The sequence below is a fragment of the Phyllopteryx taeniolatus genome, chromosome 2, assembly GCF_024500385.1.
Source record: "Phyllopteryx taeniolatus isolate TA_2022b chromosome 2, UOR_Ptae_1.2, whole genome shotgun sequence".
NCBI lineage: Eukaryota > Metazoa > Chordata > Actinopteri > Syngnathiformes > Syngnathidae > Phyllopteryx > Phyllopteryx taeniolatus.
In genome coordinates, this window is record NC_084503.1 from 26156167 (window position 1) to 26174520 (window position 18354).

General features: G+C 40.9%; 1 protein-coding gene across 6 annotated transcripts in view; it reads right to left on the reverse strand.

Annotated features, from left to right (window-relative positions):
- Nucleotides 1–7805, reverse strand: part of brd7 (bromodomain containing 7) — a 17058-nt gene extending 9253 nt beyond the window's left edge. For 4 of the 6 annotated variants that reach the window (XM_061765555.1, XM_061765554.1, XM_061765553.1 and 1 more), the window contains exons 1-7: nucleotides 7650–7805; nucleotides 6032–6225; nucleotides 5857–5950; nucleotides 5723–5783; nucleotides 5008–5152; nucleotides 3560–3670; nucleotides 3323–3486 (exon numbers count right to left, since the gene is read on the reverse strand). In XM_061765555.1, the coding sequence (XP_061621539.1) occupies nucleotides 3323–3486; nucleotides 3560–3670; nucleotides 5008–5152; nucleotides 5723–5783; nucleotides 5857–5950; nucleotides 6032–6225; nucleotides 7650–7698 (818 nt within the window). In that variant the 5' untranslated portion in view covers nucleotides 7699–7805. The remainder of the gene's footprint in view (nucleotides 1–3322; nucleotides 3487–3559; nucleotides 3671–5007; nucleotides 5153–5722; nucleotides 5784–5856; nucleotides 5951–6031; nucleotides 6226–7649) is intronic. The other 2 variants (XM_061765556.1, XM_061765552.1) reach the window with 1 other exon arrangement.
- Nucleotides 7806–18354: the final 10549 nt, after the last annotated feature.

Here is an 18354-nt window from a genome sequence, read left to right on the forward strand (position 1 = left end):
AACATAGCAGGACTCCAATGAAGGTGTAGAACCATCTCAAGGATGATCAGAAGAAATGGACAGCACCTGATTTAAATATGAGTGTCACTGAAAGGGGTCTGAATACTTATGGCTCTGTGATACTTCAGCTTTTCTTTTTTTAATAAAGCTGCAAAAATTTCACCAATTCTGTTTTTTTTTTGGGTCAATATGGGGTGCTGTGTGTACATTAATGAGGAAAATAAATAAATGATTTTAGCAAATGGCTGCAATATAAAAAAAGAGTGAAAAATGTAAGGGAGTCTGAATACTTCCCGTACCCACTTTATATGCACTTTTAATTAGTGGGAACTTCCAACTGAGAAGTACAAACGAAAATGAGACTGATAATTCAATGTTAAGCGCAGTTTGTTCCAAATGTTCTCTTGCTTTATCTATCATTTTCTGATCGTTCTCCCTCTTTTAATCAACTTCTTTTTTGGCTAGGGTGTGGGTCCGTATGGGACTGTTTTTGGGTCCGGACAGGGACTGCAGTTCGCCAGTTAGTGACCTCTTTTAAATGTCGCCACGATTGAGCCAGAGCAAGCTGTTTAGCTCCTTAGTTCGCTAGCTAGTGAGCTCCTAGGCTAGCGAACATAATAAATAATTAACTTTACTTAAAGTGTCCCAGTTGTGTGCATCTACGGATTCAAAGCTGTTCCGCCAGCGGCTCACTGCGTCGTGAGTGATATGCCAGGTGTTACCACAACAAGGAAAATTGATTGGAGTCCGGAAAAAAGTCTCTGTTGTATTTATGTAACAATATCCCGCCCTCCTCTGCCTGTGATTGACTATCACCCAGACAGGACTCGAACTTTTTGTGGATAATGATTCGCTGAAGTATTTCAGCAACATGCGCGCCCGCGCACACACAGACACACACACGTAGGTAAGCAACGTGCGTCTGTGGATGTAGATTGATAATGTTTCGTGTGTCCCTGCTCATTTTTGTGCATCTCAGACGCGGGAAGCACATCAAACAAGATCCATCCATTTTCTACACCACTTATCCTCACTTGGGTTGTGGGTATGCTGGAGCCTATCCCAGCTAACTGCAGGCAAGAGGCTGGGTACACCCTGAACTGGTTGCCAGCCAATCACAGGGCACATATAACCAAACAACCATTCACACTCACATTCACACCTACGGGCAATTTAAGAGTTGTCAAATAACCTAGCATGCATGTTTTTGGGATGTGGGAGGAAACTGGAGCACCCGGAGAAAACCCACGAAGACACGAGTAGAACATGCAAACTCCACACAGGTGAGGCCGGATTTGAAACCGCGTCCTCAGAACTGTGAGGCAGACGTGCTAACCAGTCTTCCACCATGCCGCCATTAAACAAGATCCCTGTATATATTATAATATATTATAAATTAGACTTTACACCGATTTTAATCGGGCTGATTGGTAACGGCCGATATTTAGCATTTTATGCTGATCAGCTGATCGGCTTTAATGTCATAATTCGCCGATTCGATCAATGACGTCATTGATCGGCTCCGCAAAAGACATTTACTCCGTGTCGCCGTGTGCAGTCTATTTGAATCCAAAAGCTAGTTTATTTTTAGCCTTGTCGCGTGTCTTTTGACGTAGTACTGTTATTTAAAAAAAATAAATAAAGAAAGATAATAAAAAAAGAAAAAACAAAAAGAAAATAATTTCGGCGGTGTGGGACAGACAACACGTCTGAGACTGGCAACACGTAATGCCCGGATCAAACTACAAGACAAATCTGCTCTTTCACGATTGCACTGTCAGACTACTGCAATAAAATCTTGTATTCCGATACCACCGCATGCCATTTTTTACGATCATTGGGCTTTATCTTGTCAACTCAAATGCGACCTGATACACTCGTTACAGTGGCGCCAACAAGAAGAGTGGCGCGCGCCGACAGTATTATAAGGACAAAATGGGGAAAAACGTGTGTTGGTGGTCACCGGTGCTCAGGACAGGAGAGGACATTTGTTTAAGGCTTGCTTGAGGTATGTTAACGTACTTTCAATACGATACGGCTCACAAGCAGGCAATAAAATGTTATGTAGCATAGCAAGCTACTGCTAGCACGAACAGTTGGACGTAAACATGCCGCCGTTCTGTCGAAGCATGCTCTAAAGTTTCGGTGTGTGTGAAGTAATTGAATTACAGTAGGTTAGCACCCATTATTTCTGTCATGTTGTAATGTTGGTTTGACCTGACTGATTAGAATACACGATCTGACTATAGCAGTGATTTCCAACCTTTATGGAGCCAAGGAACATAGTTTACAATTGAAAAATCTCACGGCACACCAACAAACAAAAATGTCACAAAAAGTGGATACATTAATTACTGTATGTACTTCCTGCCATCTAATAGAAGACCATTCACTATGCCTCACTGGATAAATAGAGGAACAAAGATATATTATTTATTGTAAATACAATTTTTGGAGCAATTAAGTAAGTAATACAGTAAATGAACAGGTCATTTAAATAGACACATTCCTCCATCTTGTGATCGCATCGGTGATCGGTTATCGTTTTTTTAAACTCGCTGATCGGTGATCAGCCCCAAAAATCCTGATCGTGTAAAGCCTATTATAAATATGGGAACATGTCATGATGAGTAATATTAACCAAGGGCTTTTTCTAAAGGCTAATGCTTGCATGCTAAAACTTAGTATGCTACCAACATGCCTAAAACAGTTGGTATAATAACATCAAGCATGCTGCCAACACAAATATTGCAAATATGGAAATGTCACAATGATTCGAGATGAGCGGGTGCTATTTCTAAAGCATAATGCTAGCATTCTAACAGTTGTTTTGCTAACACCTAGCGTGCAAGTGCATAGACCCATAATCATGGTACAAATGTCACCTGTCAGTGAATGACTATTATCTGGATATAGGCTGGTTGCTAGCATGCTAGCTGTTAGCAAACTACCAGTTAGCATTAAAGCATTCGGCTGAAGACATATTCTAATTAAAAGTTGGTGCCTTTGTTCTAGATGTGAAATCATTTCTACTGTATGGATCTAGTGAGGCAGATAAGAGTATCTTGATGAGAAAGATGTTTCTGCGTGTCTACCATTTTGATAGCAGCTTGGCTTTTCATGGCTTTTTAGTAGTAGGCGGAATTACAAAGACGTCACAGAAAGAGACAGGGCATGCTGAAAGACATTCCTCGCGTTCTCCGCCTGCGGCGCCACGCAACATTTAAAAGGGGTATCAGAGCAAAAAAAATAAGATGGCAGACGTCGTGGGATGTAAGCTAAAAGGGGAGAAAAAAAGTGGTAGTAACAGGTTGAAGGGAACCTGGGTGTGCCAGGCGTCTGCGATCGCTCACTGCCCTCCGTGCTGGCTTCTCTTTTGGTCAGCAAGCAAGCCGCCCCTTGATCCTGGCGATTCCATGCAGCCTTGTCAGATGGATCCAGACCGGACATGAACTCAATGCTCTGCTTCAGGCTCTCCAGACGCTCCTGTAGGTGGAGGAATGACATACACGTTGAAAAGTGCTCTACTGCCCCGGTGTGGTGGATCTCATTTGTGTACCTTGTTGAGAATCTTCATCCCCGAGTGCAGCAGCTTGCGAGCAGCTTTGTGGTAAATGGTTTCAGGCTTGTTGTACACCATGGCGTTCTCGCATATTGTCCTGAAGTCAGCCTACAACAACATCGACCGCTAGAGAAGGCATTTTCTGTATAAATTGAGTGTGAATGCGCAGGAGCTAAACCGGAATTAAAATGCTGTGCAATTAATTTAATTTCAATTGTGACACTGAAAAAAAGCTTAGTTTTCATGATTATGGTTCATTTTTACAATGTATTCATTCATTTGGGAATTTTGTTTTGGAAAATGTGGAATACTAAAAGATGAGGAAATTTGGTGAATCTGAAAAATAACCCGAGATAACCTGAATGAGTTGAAGAGTTTGAAATTAGACTGATTTGAAATCGGTGGAGAAATGTGGGAGGTGGTGGTAAATATGTAAAATGCCTAGTTGGGATTTATTTTTCAGGGGCGCGGTGAGCGACTGGTTAGAGAGTCTGCCTCACAGTGCTGAGGACCAGGGTTCAATCCCCGGCCCCTCCTGTGTGGAATTTGCATGTTCTCCCAGTGCCTGTGTGGGTTTTCTCCAGGCACTCCGGTTTCCTCCCACATCCCAAAAACATGCATGGTAGGTTAATTGAAAAATCTAAATTGCCCGTAGGTGCGAATGGTTGTTTGTTTATATGTGCCCTGCGATGTGAGGATAAGCGGCTCAGAAAATGGATGGATGGATTTATTTTCATGGAAATTTTTGAATTGTAGGGAAAGTATTAAATTTGGGAACGTAAAAAATTTAGTTCTGAATTTTGTGAACTTTTTAATGTAAGAAAGGCTTTAATCGGTTGAGAAATTTAGACAGACCAAAACTGAACATTTTGTATTCTGGGGAAATTGGAAATTTTGGAATGTGAAAAATAGTTCCCAAGCTGCCCTGAATGAACTGACCTGGAATTGTTTAAAGTGATCTGGAAATGTCAAAGGATTAGGTCAATTTGTAAAATGTCTCCCTTAATTTAGGAATTTTGTCAGGAAAAAATATGAAATCCTGAAAAATGTGGGAATTTTGAAAACCTGAAAACTAATTTCCAATGTGTCCTAAATAAGATAAAGTTTTAAAGCCTTCATCCATTTCAAGAGTTAATTTTGGGATTGCAAAAAGTGGTTTCCTGGATGCCCTAAATATGCTTAATATTTTTTGGGAAAAAAATGGAATAATAAAATAGAGGGGTTTTCAGCATTCACAATTTTTAATAAATACGCCAAAATGTCAACAACTGTTTTTCACATTATTTTAGTGTTGTGTAATTTTTAGAAAAATTCATGTAATAAATTTTGGAATAAGGCTGTGACATAACATAATGTGGAAAAAGTAAAGAAAACAAAATGTGGAAAAAGTAAAGAACTGGAAATACTTCCCAGAGGCCTTGTGTGTGTGTTTCAAATATTCCAACCTTGAGCTCATCCAAAGTCACGTAGCATTGTTTCTTCACTTTGTCTTTCATGGTGCTGAAGTCCATGGGCTGCTTGATGATGGTTGAGTAGCCTGGCGCAATCAAGTCTGTCACTGGGAAGGTAAAAAACGCACTGGGGTCCTTCCTGTCCACAAGAAGAAGAAAAGAAGTACATGGCATTAATAATGCAGTGGTTACCTCAACTTAATTCGTTCTGTGACTAAGCTTGTAACTCAATATATGTAAATATCAAATCCTTTCCTTTCGAATGAATAGAAATGCCATTAATCTGTAAAAGACCCCAAAAAAACTAAATGTTTTTATTTTTATTAAAAGAAATATAGCACAGTATTGTATGAAAAAATAAAACAATGATGTGGCCGACAGCAGTGTGTTATCGTCGTGTTTGTGTGTTTGACTACTTATCCCGTTCAATAAACGTAGGAAAGTGCATCAGTGATGGTGGCTCTCCTTGCCCACATGTGAGGGTATTTCAGTACTGTAATTGCTCCAATTTTTCCCACTTCACTCGTGCAGCAGCATATCTGAAGCTCCCTTATACTCAAATTTTGGTTATGCAACACAAAGGAAAAATAAATAAATCCACTGACAGCTCGTAACTTGAAAAACTCAAAGTTTGGGCACTCATCGGTCAAGGTACTGCTGTAATGGAGAGCAATAACCATGAGCATGTGTCAACAAAACGACGGCATACCTTTGGAGCTGTCTTATGAGCTGGTTCAGTGCTTCCTGTAGAGGGGTTAGTTCTTTCTCTGCTGAAGGTGTGAAAAAAAATCAAATAAAATCAATATAGTGAACTGAAAACAATATGTGCTGGTTTTAGGATACCTTCCAGTTTATCCAGCTCCGATCTGATGGGAGTCCTGCAGTTATCCCGTTCATCTTCTCCATCCCTATCGTGGCCCTTCTTCTTTTTGATCACCTTCCGTAATGCCAATCAATCACTCAAACAAATCAATCAATCACTTAAAATCAATCACCAAAAGAACCAAAGCTTCATTACCTTCTTCTTTCCTTTGTCACTGTCAGGCGTGCTGCAGTTCCTCTCTTTGTCCTTTTTCTTCTTCTTCTTCTTGTCTTTGGCTTTATCACATTCCGGCGACTGCTCGTCGTAAAAAGTGTCCCGGCTGGAGCTCCCCGTGGTCACCTCATTGCCAGACACCTTCAAGACCAGTTTGAGTGGTCTCTCTGCGTATTCTGCAAAAACAAAAATGAGAGACATGCTAGTTCTGGGCTACAAGGCCTTAAAATAAAATTCCAAGCTTTTTACTACAACCCACAAATGACATTGACATTATTCGAAACAAGCTTTGCTTTTCATTCCCCTTTCTCCGATTTGCTTTATTCCTCCTGATACCAAACAAGCTTCAAAACTATATTTTTAACCTGAATTAACTTGCATTCACATCCACTTTAATAATAGAAAATAGGAAAATAAGGGATTTTTCATGGGAAAATATCCCTTTTGTCAATGTATGTAAACATGATAAAGCCCCACTTTTAATAAATAATTTAACATAATAAAATGTAGAATATCTTAATTGTCTTTAATTCACCGGTCTCCTTTCTTGTTAAAAGCAAAACAATGTCAAATGATTCAGCTCATGTTGTCTTAATTCTTTTTTACAGGAATTTAAGTCACCAGTTGCTTTTTTAACAACAACAAAAAAAAAACACTATCGTTAGAGGGTAAAAAAATCGTGCCCACTAATTGAGCAGCACTGGCTGTGCTTTTGTAAACGAGCTCCACTCGGTTCTCAGCCTTGTTGTCAGTGCAAGCAGTGGACATCAGCGCCAAAGCACCTTTGAACTAGACACTGCTTTAAAACAGTTTTTTTTTTTTTGTGTGAATTTTTTTTTTAAAATATATATATATTTTTAAATCACCCTGGCAATAAACTCGAATTAAACGCTAAAATCAATCAATTGCCCAGCCTGAACACAGATATGTAGATTACACTACGTAATATCGTCAACAATAATAAATGATCCTAACTATAAGTCTGGCAGGACTCTACCTGCTCACTACAGCACGAGCAGTGTGTGCACTGGAGTAGACCTCACTCAAATTCCGCAATAACCAGATAGTTACCTAGAATCGACAACTCCAGACCACCGTCAAAAGCCCACAGAGACGTACTAACTAGTTAACTGGCGAACACACGGCAAACCCAATGACATACTAACGCTCTACGAACTAGTCGCGACAACAATATAGTGACAGCTACAAAACGTGCAATTACCAAAAAGAAACACACCTGAACGTTTTTGCTCTAAAATCACCAGCGTCGCGTTGAATTTAGTACAATAACATAAACGTGTTTACAAAAGCGAGGTAGTTTAACCATGCTATTAGCACTGAAGGTAATAGCCCTCAGTAAGCCTTCGCGCACGACCGTCGTTGAATTTAGTACAATAACATAAACGTGTTTACAAAAGCGAGGTAGTTTAACCATGCTATTAGCACTGAAGGTAATAGCCCTCAGTAAGCCTTCGCGCACGACCGTCGCAAACTAAACATTTAAACTAAGACGTCTTTAAAAAAATAGGCCTTTTATAAGTCGTTAGGTGTAAAAAAAAATATATATATATATATATATATATATACGTTGAGTACATACCTTCATATGCGTGTTTTTCCGACTTGTGTTTCTTGTGTTTCTTTCCCATCGTTTGTATTTCGTTCAGGCACCACCGGCGAGTTTCTTGTGTCCGTTTGTTAGCTGTTGTTTGGCAATCCACAGACAGGAAGCTCTGAAGAGGTGCAGCCTCGGTTGCCTCTTAGAGGCGAGGCGGTGTGACTGCGCTTGCCTGTACTTCTCTTCTCGCCGGCAGAGAGCAGAATACCTCTAAAAATCCTTTTTTTTCCAATTTGTTGAATCAGCTACGCGTGCTCCCGGGGCCATCAGATGAGGAGGTAGGCTCCTAATGTTGTTTGTGTAGACGCCTGATTCTCTCTGTGTTTATGAGCCTACACTCGTCGCTTGCATGTTAGCATTTTGGTGGCCATGTTGGTGAATTTTGGATTATTATTATAATTTTTTTAAAATAACCCTAAACTCAAACCCGAAACCCTATCCATGAAACCCAAACCCTCACCCTTACTCAAACCCCAGTGCCCTCATCTCCTAACCCCCAAACCACTATAACCCCTGACTCTAACTTGAATAACCTCTGACCTTAACCCTCACTGTCCTGTATTAAATTACTGTACTTTAAAATACAGATTGCAAAGGAATTAAAAACAGCTCCGTCTTGACATATAAACTATTTATTGTTATTCTTTTAGATTGCGTGTCTTTGCCAGTGATAGCATCAGTGTGTTCTTCGTAGCAGTAGTAGTCCGAGAGCGTGTCCCAGCGATGAAATGTTGGGGGTCATTACAAGTGTCAGGGCGGCAACACGGTTTGAAGATGCAAGAGCTTCCCCCCTATGCTTGCACATGAAAGTACAAGTAGAAGAAGCTTGCCAGCATCTTTTCATCGCCAGAGCTCTAACTCCCTTCGATGATCCTTGACACGTGTATGGTCACACTACTTAAGCCAAAAAATAACATTGTTTCTGGGGTTTGGACTGATCTTGCTACCTGTCTACTAACATGGGCAGCTATTCAAAATCTGTTCTCTTCTACAGTATATGGGTGGAATCTTGATGGAAACGTCAGTCACTAAAGTTATGTGCTGTATGCAGGGGTGCGTGTTCGTTTGGGTGTGTTTTGCATTTACATGTGGAGATGGGGGTCACTGATGGTGTAGTGGTACACTCGCCTGACTTTGGTGCGGGCAGCGTGGGTTCAGTTCCCACTCAGTGACGGTGTGAATGTGACTGCGAATGGTTCTCTGTGTCTATATGTGCCCTGCGACTGACTGGCGACCAGTTCAGGGTGTAGTCCGCCTTTCGCCCGAAGCTAGCTGGGATAGGCTCTAGCACCCTGTGACCCTAACCATAATAAGCGGTGTTGAGAATCGATGGATGAATGGATGGATGTGGAGATGGGAGCGGTGGGGTTTTGTGTATTTTTGACTATTTCATTGTCTGTTTATATATCTTTTCTTATTTTTATATGTTTTAGCTCTGTGAATGTCTTTGTGTTGCAATTTAATGACTGAAAAGTGCTATACAGTATAAATAAATCTGATTTGATTAAGTGAGCAGCTATTCAAAAGCCAATTTCGTCTATGTGAGTCTTGGTGTCAAAGTCACTACAGTGGACAGCCAAAGTTGAAAGTCAGCCACTGTAGTGTAAAGCTATTCAAAATATTGTATATGCATGTGTCTTGATGTCAAAGTTGTGCATCAGTCACAGTGTAAAGCTAATCAAAAAAATCTATTCAAAAGCTGTTTTCCTCTATATAGTTGAGTCTCGATGTCAAAATTGCACATCATTCACGAGAGTGGATAGTTGGTCAAAAGCTCCTTTCTTCTATACGTCACACATGTGAGCGCATCAATCACTAGTTTACAACTGTTCAAATGCTCCTTTCCTGTATATATGTGAGTCTTAATGTCAAAAGTTGTGCACCAGTCCCTCCACTGCACAGCCACTCAACTTCTCAACTCAACTCAACTCAATTCTATATAGGTGAGTCTTAACTAAGTTGTGCATTAGTCACTACAGTGGACACCTATTCAAAACTAAAACTGTCTGGAATTTGGACTAATGTTGCTACCTGTCATAAAGAAATAATCCAGCATCATGCAATGCTTTAATGCACACACTTTTTTTATTATAGTCAGCTCTCCACATGGTGACAATTTTGAACAGGAATGAGGGATTCCTTGGAGGGGAGCAGCACCCCTACCTACCCCCTCTCATTGGACTCACAAGGGGTGGTCTTCAGGAAGGCTGTGTGTAATCAAAGCTTTCCGGCTCCACTGATCTCAATCGTAAGCACCAAAAAACAACAGCGCATGCAATTATTCATTCCTTTTCATGTGAGGTTTTGAAGTCACACCTCCCTCCTCCTCACCCTCCTCCTCCTATCTTCTTCCTCAAAATATATCTTTGATGGCACACCAATTCCACAACCTTTGATTCACAATCCACACAGGACTTCGCGTATGTGTGACTGTTGTTGACACGAATATATCATTGACCAGGGATCCAGTGATCAAAGCTTTAGCATAAGTGACATGCTCACTATTGTGTTGGGGTCTTGGCAGGTCCACCGATATCACAGTCCATAGAATGAATCAATCTGTGATATTGATATCCAATAATTCAAATTTTAGTATAAAAAGGTGAATTCATATTCAAAATGATGATTCCGTTCTTCAAAATGGTCAACAGTTGAGAGCTCAACGAAATTGAAAAAGTCCACATAAAAGCACTCCATGGTGCCGATAGTCTATATATGATAGGGGGTCCAGTACATTTGTTAAGTGCATTTATTATTATTATTTTTTTTATATGTGTAAGTCGATGTCAAAGTTGCGCATTAGTCATTACAGTGGATAGCTGTACAAAAGAAGTTTTCTTTTACATGCATGAGTCCTGATGTTGAATTTGTTTATCAGTTGTACATCAGTCACTACAGTGGAAGTTGATTTGTGATTGCATACACAGCCACAACATCAAGACTCATGTATAGAATAAAAGAGCTTTTGAATAGCTGTGTACTGTTATGAATGACAACCTCGACATCCAGACTGAAGCATGTAGAAGTAAAGAGCTTTTGAGTAGCTGTTCATAATGACTGATGCGCAACTTTGACCTCAAACTCATGGAAAAAAGAAAACAGCTTTTGAATAGCTGTCAATTGCAGTTACTGATGTGGAACTTTACCTGTCCACTTTAGTCAAGTTTATTTCGATAGCCGTAGCCCTTTAATCACAAAAGCATCTCCAAGGGCTTCACAAGACCCCAGTTACCAAAAATCAATTACATCATACAGTCTAGTGTAAATCACACACCCGGGATAGGAAAAGCGGAGAAAATTCATTTGGTGGGAAAAAAAGGGTGGGAAGGGATCTTAGATAGAGGGAACCCCCTTCCAGGATGACCAAGTTCCAATGGATGCCGAGTGGGCAACATTAATCACATCATGCGATGCGACACCATGTAAGTTAAAACAGCGTGAGAGTCCATTTAATAAAATGATGCGCCGCAGGTTGACACTTCTGGGGAAGTGGGTCTACACAGTAATGGTAAAACGAATTAGGCGATGAGTCGACTTTACTATTCCGCATGGACGTTTAAATCTTAAAGTCAACTAATCACTAATAGCGTGTTTTTTGGTATCTCGTCTTCCAATCGGCCAATTCATAGAAGATTTTTGACTGACCTGTCTGCTGCCATCACTGCACTATAAGCAGCCAACAAGGCACCAGAGTCTTCATACTGTACATCTGGGCGGGGCAGAGAGTACGAAAATAAGATGGCTAAATCCCCATTCACTATTCGCGTTGACAGTAATGAATAACTGGCAAACAACAATCAAATTGTTACTGCTTGTAGTATTCCTAACTAAAAATGTCATTGTCCAACAAAATAAAAATCCAATTTGATTATTTGAAAAGTATCTATAGCCCCCTGGTTACGTCCTGGTTGCAGTTTTTTTAACGTCACAGATTTTGTAAGAAAGTAACGACTGCGCTGTCGCCTTTTGGCTGGTGTGTTTTGACAACCGCTTCATGCCAAAACGCTTATTTTTAGTTTACAATTGATTACGTTAACCAGGATCCCTCACCGGATCGTGGCCATGGTCTGTTTTGCGACGGTCTCGGTGCCGTAAAATGCGTAAAACCACGCTGGCTGGGAACAGCTGCTTCACTAGCAGCTAGTTAGCTGCTAGTTAGCCGCTGGCTCTCGTCAATCATCTGCCATGACGTGTTTAATGTGTTTCAATTTATCAAATTCATTCTACTGTGTTTGCAGCCTCCCATGAACATCCCTGCAGCGGAGATTATCGTCGAGGTGGAAAAGGCTTTGTACATCTGTGATTCATGATCAGCTACAGGACTCGGTAGCTACTGTACAACTGCCCATATGCGCATGTTGACATGACAGCGGACATAAACATAGGAACAGCTTTGCAGCATTATAGCGCTTGACAGAATAAAGTTTGTAGAATGTTATTCTTTATTTCATTGACTCAAATGCGAAAGTATTTGTTTTTTCAGCGCATTCGTGAGTCAAATCAACTTACCATCAACTCGTTCGTAGCTCTATTAATGATATTGTGAAAATGAAAAAAAAACGCAGTTCTTGTAATGTTCCTGATGTGCAGTTGAAGGGAGAGAGGTGAGTAAATATACAACCCCCAGATTTTTTGGTGACTCACTTTGGGTAACGGTACTTTTCTCAAAACCCAGAGTGGTGTCCTCAAACAGGTGCCTGTGTCAGAGTTAAAAAGCAAAATGTTACTGGGCATCCAGTGTTTAATCTGAAGAAAAAAACAAAAACAAAAAAACAAGACTCTGGATTACAGCAATTGCACGGGTTAGTTAGTTACAAAGGCATGTATAGTTGAATATCGTCAGCATGACAATGAAAACCAATGTCATATTTGCATATGATATTTCTCAGTGGCAGCAAATACATACTGAACTATAAAGGGCCGAATATGGATCTTGGTGGGACTCCACAGGTGGCATAAGAAAACTCAGAGGTCACATTTCCATAAATTGCACAGTGTGTTCTCTCTGAGACATAAGATCTGAAACACGAAAGTGCTAAGCCTTTAATACCGATACCGAGCAATATATTGTGATTTGTGGTATTAAAGGCAGCGGTGAGATCAAATAATAATACAATTGATGAGGTGTCGGTGTTCATATCTAGTCAAAGATCATTTAGCCACCCTTGTGAGAGCCATCTCATTAGAGTGACCTGCCCTGAATCCGGACTAAAATAGTAAATAGATTGCAAGAGGCCATGTGATCATTAATCGTTTGGAATGAGATTTTTTTCAAGAATTTTGGTGATAAAGGGGAGATTTGACACTGATAAATTGTTGCTGAGACACTCAGGATTGAGGTTGCGTCTTTTAAATAAGGGTCTAATCAGGACTCTAGTGACTGATGTGTATCTTCAGCATCAGTGCTTGTGCATACAGCTATTGTACAGTCAAACAGTTTTGAATAGTTGTTCACTGTAGTGGCTAATGCACAATTTCTACAATTAAAACTCTTGCGTATAGAAGAAAGCAGCTTTTTAAGAACTCCACAACAGGATAGTGACTTATTTGGAACTTTAGCTAGCTGTTGTGACTGATGCACAACTTTGACATCAAGACTCACACATACAGAATAAAATGGGTTAAAAACAGGAAGATGTATCATAAAATAAGTCAACGTGAGGCCAGAGCTTTGAACATGAACATGTTCCTTTTCAGCCGCGATAAAGGGACAATTATCACTAGATTCCTTCAAAGGACGAGAACCAAACAAGCAAGCCTACCTTCATGTGTTGGTGTGTGTGTGCGTTTATGTGACCGTGATGTAGCATTACATTACACAGGCCCTTTGAAGATGCTCATTGCCGAGGCCTCACACGGGGCCTACACCATCTGTCAGGGCTGACGGCAAAAGGCAGCATGACGGGGACTCCTGCCGCCGCTCTTCGCTTTTGTCCAGTCGCACCTTTTGTAATGTCGTTCCGGCGCGCCACAGGCACAGGACAATAATGGTTGCTCGTAATTGAGCTTTACCCGCTGGCCGGGCCTTGCCTGGCCCAAACCAGACAATTACTGTCATCCTGTCGCTTTGGATGTGCCGTTTCCGCCCGTGTTGGAATTTCACGATCACGTGGCTCCTTTCATTCCGATCTGCGGGGAGGATGTTGACGCTTGCGGGCGCATAGGAGACTTTTTTTGTTTAGTTGTCCAAAAAGTTACAAGAAGAAAGTTGCAACATGACAATAAATAAGTTCTAATGTTAGGACACTGAAGTCTTAAAGTGATGAGAATATGACGAGAGTAAGGCTACAAAGTTATGAGAACTAAAACGGGGTGCACACATACAGCGGCTGAAATAAGTATTTAACACGTCACAATTTTACTCATTAAATGTACAACTCCAATTCCAATGAAGTTGGGATGTTGTGTTAAATATAAATAAAAAAAGATTACAATGATTTGCAAATCATGTAGTCACTGATGGTGTAGTGGTACACTCGCCTGACTTTGGTGCAGGCAGCGTGGGTTCAGTTCCCACTCAGTGACGGTGTGAATGTGGGTGCGAATGGTTGTCCGTGTCTATATGTGCCCTGCGACTGACTGGCGACCAGTTCAGGGTGTAGTCCGCCTTTCGCCCGAAGTCAGCTGGGATAGGCTCCAGCGCCCCGCGACCCTAACCAGGATAAGCGGTGTTGAAAATGGATGGATTGATTATGTTTTCATTTCACTCATTATTACAAAGGTTTTCATAACTTGGTTATAAAGCTAGCAAAGCTATCCATCTATCTAAACCCTGATTATAGCATAGATCTATGAAGATGATGTATGTGCAAAGTTAAAAGACTCCTTTGAAAATGGATGGATGGATGCAAATCATGTTCAACCTATATTTAATTGAATACACTACAAAGACAAGATATTTAATGTTCAAACTGATAAACTTGATTGTTTTTAGCAAATAATCATTAACTTAGAATGTTATGGCTGCAACACGTTACAAAAAAGCTGGGACAGGGTCATGTTTACCACTGTGTTACATCACCTTTTCTTTTAACAACATTCAATCAACGTTTGGGAAGTGAGGACACTAATTGTTGAAGTATGCTGGCCATGCAAGAACTGGGATGTTTTCCGCTTGCAGGAATTGTTTACAGATCTTTGGAACATGGGGCCGTGCATTATTATGCTGCAACATGAGGTGATGGTTGTGGATGAATGGCACAACAATGGGCCACAGGATCTCGTCACGGTATCTCTGTGCATTCAAAATGCCATTAATAAAATGGACCTGTGTTTGTTGGCCATAACATACGCCTGCCCATACCATAACCCCAGCTCCGCATTGACATCAGCAAACGACGCCACACACGCTGTCTGCCATCTACTCTGAACAGTGGATATCGGGATTCATCCGTGAAGAGAACACCTCTGCAACGTGCCAGACGCCATCGAATGTGAGCATTCGCCCACTCAAGTTGGTTACGACGACGAACTTTTTTTTCAATGTATTTAAGATGCCCTGGCGAGAATTCTAGTGTAAATACAAGGCTCCGTTTGTTAAGCGCAACATCATTCATTCAGAAGTGAGTGTTTGCGAGCAACAGTATGGTTTCATGCCTAGAAAGAGTACCACAGATCCATAATTTGCCTTGAGGGTGTTGATGGAGAAGTAGAGAGATGGTCAGAAGGAGCTGCATTGTGTCTTTGTAGATCTAAAGAAAGCCTATGACAGAGTACCAAGAGAGGAACTGTGGTACTGTGGGCGGAAATCTGGAGTGGCAGAGAAGTATGGTAGAATAGTACAGGACATGTATGAGGGCAGCAGAACAGTGATGATGTGTGCTGTAGGTCTGACATAGGAGTTTAAGGTGGAGGTGGGACTATATCAGGGATCAGCCCTGAGCCCCTTCCTTTTTGCAGTGGTGATGGATAGGCTGACAGATGAGGTTAGACTGGAATCCCGTGGACCCGATGTTCACAGATGACATTGTGATCTGCAGTGAAAGCAGGGAGCAGGTGGAGGAACAGTTAGGAAGGTGGAAGCATGCACTGGAAAGAAGAGGAATGAAGATTAGACAGAACTAGTATATGTTCTGCAATATATTTTCTTTTCAGTGTGGCACTATGGAATGATTGACAAAGACCGAGATTGTTTCTTTGAAGGAACATAGAAAGGGGGTCTGCTAAACCTCTAAAAGGGGTGTGAGGGTGGGTGTGCGGGTGTTATAACAGGCAACACGTTTGGACCCCTTACCTTTTCTTCATCAAGGCTTTCTTCTGCTCTCGTATCAACTTTTCAAACAGTGATGCACCGTCGTCGCTGCGCTTGCTCGCTTGCTTTGAACGCACCCTAGCCTGACCGCCCCCAAGACCCCCTTCTGTCTTCAGAAGCTCGGGAGGAGAATTGAGGCGGTGATTGACAGAAATCATTGGTCTCTCACACACACACACACGCACACACACCTACACACACACACACACACACTCGCACACACCTAAGGCTTCCTTTAACCATGACAACCTGGCATTATGTGCCTTAACTTTGTCTTCCTGTAATGCCAGAATATTATCCCTGTAAAGTTACTATCTTTTTGTTGTAATATTATGTAATATTATTACTCGTCTGACTTTTTCCCCTTTTTCTTGCAATATTGTAACCAAAGGTGGGTAGTAATGCGTTACATTTACTCAGTTACATTTTCCATAAACTGTACTTGTCAGAGTACTTTAATTGCACTGTACTTTTTACTTTTACTTGAGTATTTATGTGAAGAAGGATCGATACTTTTCTTCCGTTACAATGATCGACATTCACTACTTTTACTTATTCATTCTTGCGTGTGCGCGTCTATTTTTAGACTCCATCTTCGACTTCCGCATAGGGTGCCTGTTGCGCCAATCAAACGGGATCACCAATGTCATTTCACTCCAATTCACCAATCAGACGACACAAGCCAGTCACATGACCGTGCACGTAGCCTTCATTTCCTAAAGATATGTTTTTTGGCCGTATTTCACAATTTATTAGTGTAACAAAAAATGTCACTGTTACGTTTTCTTGCAACATTGTGATATTACAACAGTCATAATTTCATGAGAAAAAAAGGGTAATTTTACATGAATAATCTCCTATCACAAGAAATATAGGTTGAAAAGGATTTGCAAATAATTGATTTTTGTTTTTATTTATGTTTTACACAACATCCCAACTTCATTTTAATTTGGGTTTGTATTTAAACCACAATATTAATGTTATTCTCTTAATGTTATTTTAAATATATAATGATATTATCTATATATTTTTTGCAGTTTGTATGCTCGTAAAAAGTTTCTGTATATCATGTATAATGTTTGAGAATGCGAACCACCAGCAGTGTTGACAGGCATGCACACTCCAGTGGATTGTCAAGGAGAAGGAAAAAAAGGGGGTAAAGGTGTTGAAATGAAGAGTGCTCTGCTTATTAAAGGGGGGCTAACAAATCCCTCAACTCTGAGTGGGGCCTGTTTAGTCTTTGACAGATCCACTCTCGCTCCACTGAACCAGTCCAACTGTAGTGGTGCGCCCCCACCACCAATCACCAAGCTGTCAACAACACCCAGTCATACAGTCAGAGTCATCCATGTGGAAAATTCACACTTTTTATGGTGATCATGTTTGTTTGTCGAGTGGTGACAATATTAGTTACACCTACAATGGAATATAGACTTAGACATGCATGCTGGACACCAACAATTGCTTTCGACAGAACAGGGCTTGAGAAGGGAATATTGGGTGTTAAACATTCCACCCCTTATGCACAAGCGTCGTCCTGCCTCAGTTGTGACTATGATGCAACCTCTGAAGCTGGAAAATTGCCAGTCCACTTGGTCCCCTCCATTCCATGTCCGTATCGTTTATACAGAACAGTGACATGGGAAAAAAAGCTGTAAAATCCCAGATTCTAGAGGCAGTGTGAAAGAGGCTTCATATCAGTAACTAGAATATATAGTATAGTATTTTATAGTGCACCTTTTGATAGAAGATGTCTAAGACAGTGGATGTTAAAAGGATAGATTAGTCGCCTTGCAACTTGTAATGTAATTGAGTTCTGTAAGATGTCTACTGTATGGTCACGGCCAGAGGTGGGTAGTAACGCGCTACATTTACTCCGTGACATTTACTCAAGTAACATTTTCTATAAACTGTACTTGTCAGAGTACTTTGAATGCCCCGTACTTTTTACTTTAACTTGAGTATTTATGTGAAAAAGGAGCGATACCTTTACTCCGTTACAATGGTCAACATGCTGTTCGCTACTTTTATTTATTCATTCTTGCGTGTATGCGTCTATTTTTAGACTACATCTTTGACTTCCACATAGGGTGCCTGTTGCGCCAATCAAACGGGATCACTAATGTCATTTGACTCAGATTCACCAATCAGACGACACAAGGCAGTCACATGACTGTGCAAGTGTCGTTCGCGAGCCAATCAAAATGACTCATTTTGGGGGAAACAAACAGCTGCGCAACTGTGTTTGTTTTACAGATTCCAAAAAACAAAGCCTATCCCAGTTGACTTTGTGGTGAGAGGCAGGGAACACCCTGGACTGGTTGCCTGGCGCATATATGGACAAACAACCACTCACAATGGCACCGATGGACAATTTAGAATATTCAATGAAGTTAACGTGCATGTATCTATAATGTGTGTGTGGGGTGGGGGAGC